The sequence below is a fragment of the Oncorhynchus clarkii genome, chromosome 21 (assembly GCF_045791955.1).
Source record: "Oncorhynchus clarkii lewisi isolate Uvic-CL-2024 chromosome 21, UVic_Ocla_1.0, whole genome shotgun sequence".
Taxonomy (NCBI): Eukaryota; Metazoa; Chordata; class Actinopteri; order Salmoniformes; family Salmonidae; genus Oncorhynchus; species Oncorhynchus clarkii.
In genome coordinates this window covers 53,427,763-53,440,427 of record NC_092167.1, presented here as the reverse complement: position 1 = coordinate 53,440,427, position 12,665 = coordinate 53,427,763, and the positions used below count along the sequence as shown (strand labels likewise).

General features: G+C 45.5%; 1 protein-coding gene across 2 annotated transcripts in view; it reads left to right on the top strand.

Moving 5' to 3' along the window:
• Nucleotides 1–12,665, top strand: part of LOC139379145 (calmodulin binding transcription activator 2) — a 162,076-nt gene that overhangs the window by 134,618 nt on the left and 14,793 nt on the right. For both annotated transcript variants that reach the window (XM_071121986.1, XM_071121985.1), the window contains exons 17-18: nucleotides 4,275–4,456; nucleotides 5,789–5,993. In XM_071121986.1, coding sequence (XP_070978087.1) covers nucleotides 4,275–4,456; nucleotides 5,789–5,993 — 387 coding nt within the window. The remainder of the gene's footprint in view (nucleotides 1–4,274; nucleotides 4,457–5,788; nucleotides 5,994–12,665) is intronic.

Sequence of the window (12,665 nt, the reverse complement as noted above, 5' to 3'; positions counted from 1 at the left end):
TAATACACACACACACACACACACACATTAATACACACATTAATACACACACATTAATACACACATTAATACACACACACACACACACATTAATACACACACACACTGTAGCCCAACTTGTGATAAGTAATAAAGTATACCAGTTTTAATATAAGGACAATACATTGACAGTGGTGTCATATTAAAATAGTTGGGAAGAGATGACCGATTCCATGGAACATGGTTTATGAACTGATACACAAAACGACCACGGATTCAAAATGGAGCATTTTTCTATTTGAATTAGTGTACAAAATTCTTGCAGCCAATAGAATGTTATTTATATGGGGGATACAACTTTCCCAGCTCTGCAGATTTTCCAGGAATGGCTGAAGAATTGCAATATTAACCTGGAGCTAACCCTGGAGATAGCACTACTGGGTGACATTAACCTGGAGCTAACCCTCCAGATAGCACTACTGGGTGATATTAACCTGGAGCTAACCCTGCAGATAGCACTACTGGGTGACATTAACCTGGAGCTAACCCTGTAGATAACATACCTGGGTGACATTAACCTGGAGCTAACCCTGCAGATAGCACTACTGGGTGACATGAACCTGGAGCTAACCCTGCAGATAGCACTACTGGGTGACATTAACCTGGAGCTAACTCTGCAGATAGCACTACTGGGTGATATTAACCTGGAGCTAACCCTGCAGATAGAACTACTGGGTGACATTAACCTGGAGCTAACTCTGCAGATAGCACTACTGGGTGACATTAACCTGGAGCTAACTCTGCAGATAGCACTACTGGGTGACATTAACCTGGAGCTAACACACCTGGGTGACATTAACCTGGAGCTAACCCTGCAGATAGCACTACTGGGTGACATTAACCTGTAGCTAACCCTGTAGATAACACACCTGGGTGACATTAACCTGGAGCTAACCCTGCAGATAGCACTACTGGGTGACATTAACCTGGAGCTAACCCTGCAGATAGCACTACTGGGTGACATTAACCTGGAGCTAAACCTGCAGATAACACACCTGGGTGACATTAACCTGGAGCTAACCCTGCAGATAGCACTACTTGGTGAAATTAACCTGGAGCTAACCCTGCAGATAGCACTACTGGGTGACATTAACCTGGAGCTAACCCTGCAGATAGCACTACTGGGTGACATGAACCTGGAGCTAACCCTGCAGATAGCACTACTGGGTGACATTAACCTGGAGCTAACCCTGCAGATAGCACTACTGGGTGACATTAACCTGGACCTAACCCTGCAGATAGCACTACTGGGTGACATTAACCTGGAGCTAACCCTGCAGATAGCACTACTGGGTGACATTAACCTGGACCTAACCCTGCAGATAGCACCACTGGGTGACATTAACCTGGCGCTAACCCTGCAGATAGCACTACTGGGTGACATTAACCTGGAGCTAACCCTGCAGATAGCACTACTGGGTGACATTAACCTGGAGCTAACCCTGTAGATAGCACTACTGGGTGACATTAACCTGGAGCTAACCCTGCAGATAGCACTACTGGGTGACATGAACCTGGAGCTAACCCTGCAGATAGCACTACTGGGTGACATTAACCTGGAGCTAACCCTGCAGATAGCACTACTGGGTGACATTAACCTGGAGCTAACCCTGCAGATAGCACTACTGGGTGACATTAACCTGGAGCTAACCCTGCAGATAGCACTACTGGGTGACATGAACCTGGAGCTAACCCTGCAGATAACACACCTGGGTGACATTAACCTGGAGCTAACCCTGCAGATAGCACTACTGGGTGACATTAATCTGGAGCTAACCCTGCAGATAGCACTACTGGGTGACATTAACCTGGAGCTAACCCTGCAGATAGCACTACTGGGTGACATTAACCTGGAGCTAACCCTGCAGATAGCACTACTGGGTGACATGAACCTGGAGCTAACCCTGCAGATAGCACTACTGGGTGACATGAACCTGGAGCTAACCCTGCAGATAACACACCTGGGTGACATTAACCTGGAGCTAACCCTGCAGATAGCACTACTGGGTGACATTAATCTGGAGCTAACCCTGCAGATAGCACTACTGGGTGACATTAGCCTGGAGCTAACCCTGCAGATAGCACTACTGGGTGACATTAACCTGGAGTTAACCCTGCAGATAGCACTACTGGGTGACATTAACCTGGAGCTAACCCTGCAGATAGCACTACTGGGTGACATTAACCTGGAGCTAACCCTGCAGATAGCACTACTGGGTGACATTAACCTGGAGCTAACCCTGCAGATAACACACCTGGGTGATTGGAAAAGTAGTCAATCGATCAATAATATAATAATACTTTTAGCAAGAATGTTTATCTTTAATTTACAATCTGTAGAAATTATGAGAATAGAAAGGTTCAGAATTTTTGAAAAATCTAAATGAAATGATTTGTGTTCAGAGATAGATGGGAGGGGTTCAGTAGAGTTAAAGAGTGGGATGTTAAACAAACAAACGATAACTATTGTAAAATACTTTGTGTCCATAACATGTACAGTGCCTTCGGAAAGTATTCAGACCCCTTGTCTTTTTCCACATTTTGTTACGTCACAGCCTCCAATCAAATTGTAGAAACATTTCAGGGATGATCAATGGAAACAGAATGCACCTGAGCTCAATTTTGACTCTCATAGCAAAGGGTCTGAATACTTATGTAAATAAGTTATTTCTGTTTTTTTTATTGTTAATACATTTGCAAAAATGTTTTTTAAAAACTGTTTTCCCTTTGTCATTATGGGGTGTTGTGTCATTATGGGGTGTTGTGTCATTATGGGGTATTGTGTCATTATGGGGTGTTGTGTCATTATGGGGTGTTGTGTCATTATGGGGTGTTGTGTCATTATGGGGTATTGTGTCATTATGGGGTATTGTGTCATTATGGGGTGTTGTGTCATTATGGGGTATTGAGTCATTATGGGGTATTGTGTCATTATGGGGTGTTGTGTCATTATGGGGTGTTGTGTCATTATGGGGTATTGTGTCATTATGGGGTATTGTGTCATTATGGGGTGTTGTGTCATTATGGGGTATTGAGTCATTATGTGGTATTGAGTCATTATGGGGTATCGTGTCATTATGGGGTAATGAGTCATTATGGGGTATTGAGTCATTATGGGAGTCATTATGGGGTATTGTGTCATTATGGGGTATTGAGTCATTATGGGGTATCGAGTCATTATGGGGTATCGTGTCATTATGGGGTATTGAGTCATTATGGGGTATTGAGTCATTATGGGGTATTGAGTCATTATGGGGTATCGAGTCATTATGGGGTATCGAGTCATTATGGGGTATTGAGTCATTATGGGAGTCATTATGGGGTATTATGTCATTATATGGTATTGTGTCATTATGGGGTATTGAGTCATTATGCAGTATTGAGTCATTATGGGGTATCGAGTCATCATGGGAGTCATTATGGGGTATTGTGTCATTATGGGGTATCGAGTCAATATGGGGTATTGTGTCATTATGGGGTATCGAGTCATTATGGGGTATTGTGTCATTATGGGGTATCGAGTCATTATGGGGTATTGTGTCATTATGGGGTATTGAGTCATTATGGGGTATTGTGTCATTATGGGGTATCGAGTCATTATGGGGTATTGAGTCATTATGGGGTATTGTGTCATTATGGGGTATTGAGTCATTATGGGGTATTGTGTCATTATGGGGTATTAAGTCATTATGCGGTATTGAGTCATTATGGGGTATCGAGTCATCATGGGAGTCATTATGGGGTATTGAGTCATTATGGGGTATTGAGTCATTATGGGGTATTGTGTCATTATGGGGTATCGAGTCATTATGGGGTATTGAGTCATTATGGGGTATTGTGTCATTATGGGGTATCGAGTCATTATGGGGTATTGTGTGTAGATTGATTATATATATATTTTTTATCCATTTTAGAATAAGGCTGTAACGTAACAGAATGTGTGAATACGAAGGCACTGTAGTATATATAAGTTGTTGTTGTCCATTATATTACTCCAATTAGGGGAGTGATGGTTAGGGGAAAATATATATTTTAAAAAAATGTATAGATATGGGGGATCGGAAATGATGCAGACATTGATGGAAGCTCCAATCTATCTGCAATATTAAAGCTGACCCCCCCCCCCCCCAAAAAAATGCAAGAAAAAATTATGTTTCAAAACAATCAGTGGCTAATGTAATATTTTGGAATGTGGAACACACACACACCTGATAGCTTTCTCATTTTGCCCCCAGGTTGACATGGCAACGTTAGCAGAGCAGATCATCGAGGCGACTCCTGAGCGAATCAAACAAGAGGAATTGTCCAGGGGGGCGGAGTCACCGCTCAGAGAGAGGCGGGACAACACGGTGATATCCGACACCATGCCCTGGTTGGCCACTTACCTGGACACTCACACACACTCCTCTCTGTCCAGGTACACACACACACACACACCTCTCTGTCCAGGTACACACACACCTTTCTGTCCAGGTACACACACATGTTTCTGTCCAGGTACACACACACACACACCTCTCTGTCCAGGTACACACACACACACCTCTCTGTCCAGGTACACACACACTCCTCTCTGTCTTTTAGTAACCACAGAACATAAATACCATCTACCAATCAGCTGTTATAGTAACCACAGAACATAAATACCATCTACCAATCAGCTGTTATAGTAACCACAGAACATGAATACCATCTACCAATCAGCTGTTATAGTAACCACAGAACATAAATACCATCTACCAATCAGCTGTTATAGTAACCACAGAACATAAATACCATCTACCAATCAGCTGTTATAGTAACCACAGAACATAAATACCATCTACCAATCAGCTGTTATAGTAACCACAGAACATAAATACCATCTACCAACCAGCTGTTATAGTAACCACAGAACATAAATACCATCTACCAATCAGCTGTTATAGTAACCACAGAACATAAATACCATCTACCAATCAGCTGTTATAGTAACCACAGAACATAAATACCATCTACCAACCAGCTGTTATAGTAACCACAGAACATAAATACCATCTACCAATCAGCTGTTATAGTAACCACAGAACATAAATACCATCTACCAACCAGCTGTTATAGTAACCACAGAACATAAATACCATCTACCAATCAGCTGTTATAGTAACCACAGAACATAAATACCATCTACCAATCAGCTGTTATAGTAACCACAGAACATAAATACCATCTACCAATCAGCTGTTATAGTAACCACAGAACATAAATACCATCTACCAATCAGCTGTTATAGTAACCACAGAACATAAATACCATCTACCAACCAGCTGTTATAGTAACCACAGAACATAAATACCATCTACCAATCAGCTGTTATAGTAACCACAGAATATAAATACCATCTACCAATCAGCTGTTATAGTAACCACAGAACATAAATACCATCTACCAACCAATCTGTTTTAGAAACCATAGCAACTTCTCGCTTCCCACTATACCTGAATTAGTGTCTCTACTAGATGTGTGTACCCCCCCCCCCACTATACCTGAATGAGTGTATCTACTAGATGTGTGCACCCCCCCCATACCTGAATGAGTGTCTCTACTAGATGTGTGTACCCCCCCCCCCCCCCCCCCCCCCCCATACCTGAATGAGTGTCTCTACTAGATGTGTGTACCCCCCCACCTCAGTACCCTGGCCCTCCAGATGTTCCACAGCATCTAACCAGCGATGTGTGTGTGTGCATGTGTGTGTGTGTGTCTCTACTAGATGTGTGTACCCCCCCTCCCACCTCAGTACCCTGGCCCTCCAGAGGCTGCGGCCCCCCAGTAGTGTGGCGTGGGCGGAGTTCCTGAACGCCTCGGCCAATGGGAGGATGGAGAGAGACTTTGCTCTGCTGACTCTGACTGACTCTGAGCAGAGAGAACTGTACGAGGCTGCGCGCATCATTCAGAACGCCTTCAGACGATACAAGGTACAATATAAACCCTGAACCCTGGAGGCAGGAGCTATGCAGACACATCCTGTGTTACATTGGTTCATGTTCTCTGCAGGCTTCATTCATTCATGTTCTCCAGCCACTGTATTGCTGACGTCAAGACGATTTAACTACTTAATCTGTCTCTGTTCTCTCTCTCTGTTCTCTCTATTCTCTCTCTGTTCTCCCTCTCTGTTCTCTCTCTGTTCTCTCTCTCTGTTCTCTCTCTCTGTTCTCTCTCTCTGTTCTCTCTCTGTTTTCTGTCTCTGTTCTCTCTCTGTTCTCTCTCTGTTCTCTCTCTCTGTTCTCTATCTGTTCTCTCTCTGTTCTCTCTCTCTGTTCTCTCTCTCTGTTCTCTCTCTGTTCTCTCTCTGTTCTCTCTCTGTTCTCTCTCTCTGTTCTCTCTCTGTTCTCTCTCTGTTCTCTCTCTGTTCTCTCTCTCTGTTCTCTCTCTCTGTTCTCTCTCTGTTCTCTCTCTGCTCTCTCTTTGTTCTCTCTGTTCTCTCTCTCTGTTCTGTCTCTGTTCTCTCTCTGTTTTCTCTCTGTTCTCTATCTGTTCTCTCTCTCTGTTCTCTCTCTCTGTTCTCTCTCTCTGTTCTGTCTCTCTGTTCTCTCTCTGTTTTCTCTCTGTTTTCTGTCTCTGTTTTCTCTCTCTGTTCTCTCTCTCTGTTCTCTCTTTCGGGTCTCTCTCTCTGTTCTCTCTCTCTGTTCTCTCTCTCTGTTCCCTCTCTCTGTTCTCTCTCTCTGTTCTCTCTCTCTGTTTTCTGTCTTTGTTCTCTCTCTCGGTTCTCTCTCTGTTCTCTCTCTCTGTTCTCTCTCTCTGTTCTCTCTCTCTGTTTTCTGTCTCTGTTCTCTCTCTCTCTGTTCTCTCTCTGTTTTCTGTATCTGTTCTCTCTCTCTGTTCTCTCTCTGTTCTCTCGCTCTGTTCTCTCTCTCTGTTCTCTCTCTGTTCTCTCGCTCTGTTCTCTCTCTCTGTTCTCTCGCTCTGTTTTCTGTCTCTGTTTTCTCCCTCTGTTCTGTCTCTGTTCTCTCTCTGTTCTCTGTTCTCTCTCTGTTCTGTCTCTCTGTTCTCTCTCTCTGTTCCCTCTCTGTTCTCTCTCTCTGTTCTCTCTCTTTTTTTTCTCTGTTCTCTCTCTGTTCTCTGTATCTGTTCTCTCTCTCTGTTCTCTCTCTGTTCTCTCGCTCTGTTCTCGCTCTGTTCTCTCTCTCTGTTCTCTCTCTCTGTTTTCTGTTTCTGTTCTCTCTCTCTGTTCTCTCTCTGTTCTCTCTCTCTGTTCTCTCTCAGTTCTCTCTCTGTACTCTCTCTCTGTTTTCTGTCTCTGTTCTCTCTCTCTGTTCTCTCTCTGTTCTCTCTCTCTCTGTTTACTTCCGGCGCCGACAGAGATGGCCGCCTCGCTTCGCGTTCCTAGGAAACTATGCAGTTTTTTGTTTTTTTACGTGTTATTTCTTACATTAGTACCCCAGGTCATCTTAGGTTTCATTACATACAGTCGAGAAGAACTACTGAATATAAGATCAGCATCAACTCACCATCAGTACGACCAAGAATATGTTTTTCGCGACGCGGATCCTGTGTTCTGCCTTACAAACAGGACAACGGAGTGGATCCTATGCAGCGACCCAAAAAAACGACTCCGAAAGAGAGGGAAACGAGGCGGTCTTCTGGTCAGACTCCGGAGACGGGCACAGCGCACACCACTCCCTAGCATTCTTCTTGCCAATGTCCAGTCTCTTGACAACAAGGTTGATGAAATCCGAGCAAGGGTAGCATTCCAGAGGGACATCAGAGACTGTAACGTTCTTTGCTTCACGGAAACGTGGCTTACTGGAGAGACGCTATCCGAAGCGGTGCAGCCAACAGGTTTCTCCACGCATCGCGCAGACAGGAAAAAACATCTTTCTGGTAAAAAGAGGGGCGGGGGCGTATGCCTTATGACTAACGTGACATGGTGCGATGAAAGAAACATACAGGAACTCAAATCCTTCTGTTCACCTGATTTAGAATTCCTCACAATCAAATGTAGACCGCATTATCTACCAAGAGAATTCTCTTCGATTATAATCACAGCCGTATATATCCCCCCCCAAGCAGACACATCGATGGCTCTGAACGAACTTTATTTAACTCTCTGCAAACTGGAAACAATTTATCCGGAGGCTGCATTCATTGTAGCTGGGGATTTTAACAAGGCTAATCTGAAAACAAGACTCCCCAAATTTTATCAGCATATCGATTGCGCAACCAGGGGAGGAAAGACCTTGGACCATTGTTACTCTAACTTCCGCGACGCATATAAGGCCCTGCCCCGCCCCCCTTTCGGAAAAGCTGACCACGACTCCATTTTGTTGATCCCTGCCTACAGACAGAAACTAAAACAAGAGGCTCCCACGCTGAGGTCTGTCCAACGCTGGTCCGACCAAGCTGACTCCACACTCCAAGACTGCTTCCATCACGTGGACTGGGAGATGTTTCGTATTGCGTCAGATAACAACATTGACGAATACGCTGATTCGGTGTGCGAGTTCATTAGAACGTGCGTTGAAGATGTCGTTCCCATAGCAACGATTAAAACATTCCCTAACCAGAAACCGTGGATTGATGGCAGCATTCGTGTGAAACTGAAAGCGCGAACCACTGCTTTTAATCAGGGCAAGGTGTCTGGTAACATGACCGAATACAAACAGTGCAGCTATTCCCTCCGCAAGGCTATCAAACAAGCTAAGCGCCAGTACAGAGACAAAGTAGAATCTCAATTCAACGGCTCAGACACAAGAGGCATGTGGCAGGGTCTACAGTCAATCACGGACTACAGGAAGAAACCCAGCCCAGTCACGGACCAGGATGTCTTGCTCCCAGGCAGACTAAATAACTTTTTTGCCCGCTTTGAGGACAATACAGTGCCACTGACACGGCCTGCAACGAAAACATGCGGTCTCTCCTTCACTGCAGCCGAGGTGAGTAAGACATTTAAACGTGTTAACCCTCGCAAGGCTGCAGGCCCAGATGGCATCCCCAGCCGCGCCCTCAGAGCATGCGCAGACCAGCTGGCCGGTGTGTTTACGGACATATTCAATCAATCCCTATACCAGTCTGCTGTTCCCACATGCTTCAAGAGGGCCACCATTGTTCCTGTTCCCAAGAAAGCTAAGGTAACTGAGCTAAATGACTACCGCCCCGTAGCACTCACATCCGTCATCATGAAGTGCTTTGAGAGACTAGTCAAGGACCATATCACCTCCACCCTACCTGACACCCTAGACCCACTCCAATTTGCTTACCGCCCAAATAGGTCCACAGACGATGCAATCTCAACCACACTGCACACTGCCCTAACCCATCTGGACAAGAGGAATACCTATGTGAGAATGCTGTTCATCGACTACAGCTCGGCATTCAACACCATAGTACCCTCCAAGCTCGTCATCAAGCTCGAGACCCTGGGTCTCGACCCCGCCCTGTGCAACTGGGTACTGGACTTCCTGACGGGCCGCCCCCAGGTGGTGAGGGTAGGCAACAACATCTCCTCCCCGCTGATCCTCAGCACTGGGGCCCCACAAGGTTGCGTTCTGAGCCCTCTCCTGTACTCCCTGTTCACCCACGACTGCGTGGCCACGCACGCCTCCAACTCAATCATCAAGTTTGCGGACGACACAACAGTGGTAGGCTTGATTACCAACAACGATGAGACGGCCTACAGGGAGGAGGTGAGGGCCCTCGGAGTGTGGTGTCAGGAAAACAACCTCACACTCAACGTCAACAAAACTAAGGAGATGATTGTGGACTTCAAGAAACAGCAGAGGGAACACCCCCCTATCCACATCGATGGAACAGTAGTGGAGAGGGTAGCAAGTTTTAAGTTCCTCGGCATACACATCACAGACAAACTGAATTGGTCCACTCACACAGACAGCATTGTGAAGAAGGCGCAGCAGCGCCTCTTCAACCTCAGGAGGCTGAAGAAATTCGGCTTGTCACCAAAAGCACTCACAAACTTCTACAGATGCACAATCGAGAGCATCCTGGCGGGCTGTATCACCGCCTGGTATGGCAACTGCACCGCCCTCAACCGTAAGGCTCTCCAGAGGGTAGTGAGGTCTGCACAACGCATCACCGGGGGCAAACTACCTGCCCTCCAGGACACCTACACCACCCGATGTCACAGGAAGGCCATAAAGATCATCAAGGACATCAACCACCCGAGCCACTGCCTGTTCACCCCGCTATCATCCAGAAGGCGAGGTCAGTACAGGTGCATCAAAGCTGGGACCGAGAGACTGAAAAACAGCTTCTATCTCAAGGCCATCAGACTGTTAAACAGCCACCACTAACACTGAGTGGCTGCTGCCAACACACTGACACTGACTCAACTCCAGCCACTTTAATAATGGGAATTGATGGGAAATGATGTAAATATATCACTAGCCACTTTAAACAATGCTACCTTATATAAATGTTACTTACCCTACATTATTCATCTCATATGCATACGTATATACTGTACTCTATATCATCGACGGTATCCTTATGTAATACATGTATCACTAGCCACTTTATATTATACTATGCCACTTTGTTTACATACTCATCTCATTTGTACATACTGTACCCGATACCATCTACTGTATCTTGCCTATGCTGCTCTGTACCATCACTCATTCATATATCCTTATGTACATATTCTTTATCCCCTTACACTGTGTACAAGACAGTAGTTTTGGAATTGTTAGTTAGATTACTTGTTATTACTGCATTGTCGGAACTAGAAGCACAAGCATTTCGCTACACTCGCATTAACATCTGCTAACCATGTGTATGTGACAAATAAAATTTGATTTGATTTGATTTGATTCTGTCTCTGTTCTCTCTCTCGGTTCTCTCTCTCGGTTCTCTCTCTCTGTTCTCTGTCTCTGTTTTCTGTCTCTGTTCTCTCTCTGTTCTCTCTCTCTGTTCTCTCTCTCTCTCTGTTTTCTGTCTCTGTTCTATCTCTCTGTTCTGTCTCTCTGTTCTGTCTCTCTGTTCTCTCTCTGTTATCTCTCTCTGTTCTCTCTCTCCATTCTCTGTCTCTGTTCTCTCTCTCTCTGTTCTCTCTGTTCTCTCTCTCTCTGTTCCCTCTGTTCTCTCTCTCTGTTTTCTGTCTATGTTCTCTCTCTCTGTTTTCTGTCTCTGTTCTCTCTCTGTTCTCTCTCTCTGTTCTCTCTCGGTTCTCTCTCTGTACTCTCTCTCTGTTTTCTGTCTCTGTTCTCTCTCTCTGTTTTCTGTCTCTGTTCTCTCTCTCTGTTCTCTCTCTGTTCTCTCTCTCTCTGTTTTCTGTCTCTGTTCTATCTCTCTGTTCTGTCTCTCGGTTCTCTTTCTCGGTTCTCTCTCTCTGTTCTCTCTCTCGGTTCTCTCTCTCGGTTCTCTCTCTCTGTTCTCTCGCTCTGTTCTCTGTCTCTGTTTTCTCTCTCTGTTCTCGCTCTGTTCTCTCTCTGTTCTCTCTCTGTTCTCTCTCTCTGTTTTCTCTCTCTGTTCTCTCTCTCTGTTCTCTCTCTGTTCTCTCTCTCTGTTCTCTCTCTCTGTTCTCTCTCTCTGTTCTCTCTCTCTGTTTTCTGTCTCTGTTCTCTCTGTTCTCTCTCTCCATTCTCTGTCTCTGTTCTCTCTCTCTCTGTTCTCTCTCTGTTTTCTGTCTATGTTCTCTCTCTCTGTTCTCTCTCTCTGTTCTCTCTGTTCTCTCTCTCTCTCTGTTTTCTGTCTCTGTTCTCTCTCTCTGTTTTCTCTATTCTCTCTCTGTTCTCCCTCTCTGTTCTCTCTCTGTTCTCTATCTGTTCTCTCTCTCTGTTCTCTCTCTCTGTTCTCTCGCTCTATTCTCTTTCTGTTCTCTCTCTCTCTGTTCTCTCTCTGTTCTCTCTCTCTGTTCTCTATCTCTGTTCTCTCTCTCTGTTCTCTCTCTCTGTTTTTTGTCTCAATTCTCTCTCTTTGTTCTCTCTCTGTTCTCTCTCTCTGTTCTCTAGAGAAGGCATAATGCTCTTACTTCCAGTTATTGACAGCGCTGCCGGAGAAATATGTTGATGTTTTAAATGTACTCCATGCCTGTACAGTAGATAATGTAAATGTACTCCATACCGGTACGGTTGATAATGTCTCTAGCCCACAAGCAACTGTAATAACTAAAATACCATTTGTGGACCTAACAGTGTTCCCTGGGGGACCTAACAGTGTTCCCTGGGGGACCTAACAGTGTTCCCTGGGGACCTAACAGTGTTCCCTGGGGGACCTATCAGTGTTCCCTGGGCGACCTAACAGTGTTCCCTGGGCGACCTAACAGTGTTCCCTGGGCGACCTAACAGTGTTCCCTGGGGGACCTAACAGTGTTCCCTGGGGGACCTATCAGTGTTCCCTGGGGACCTAACAGTGTTCCCTGGGGGACCTATCAGTGTTCCCTGGGCGACCTAACAGTGTTCCCTGGGCGACCTAACAGTGTTCCCTGGGCGACCTAACAGTGTTCCCTGGGGGACCTATCAGTGTTCCCTGGGCGACCTAACAGTGTTCCCTGGGGGACCTAACAGTGTTCCCTGGGGACCTAACAGTGTTCCCTGGGGACCTAACAGTGTTCCCTGGGGGACCTAACAGTGTTCCCTGGGGACCTAACAGTGTTCCCTGGGCGACCTAACAGTGTTCCCTGGGGGACCTAA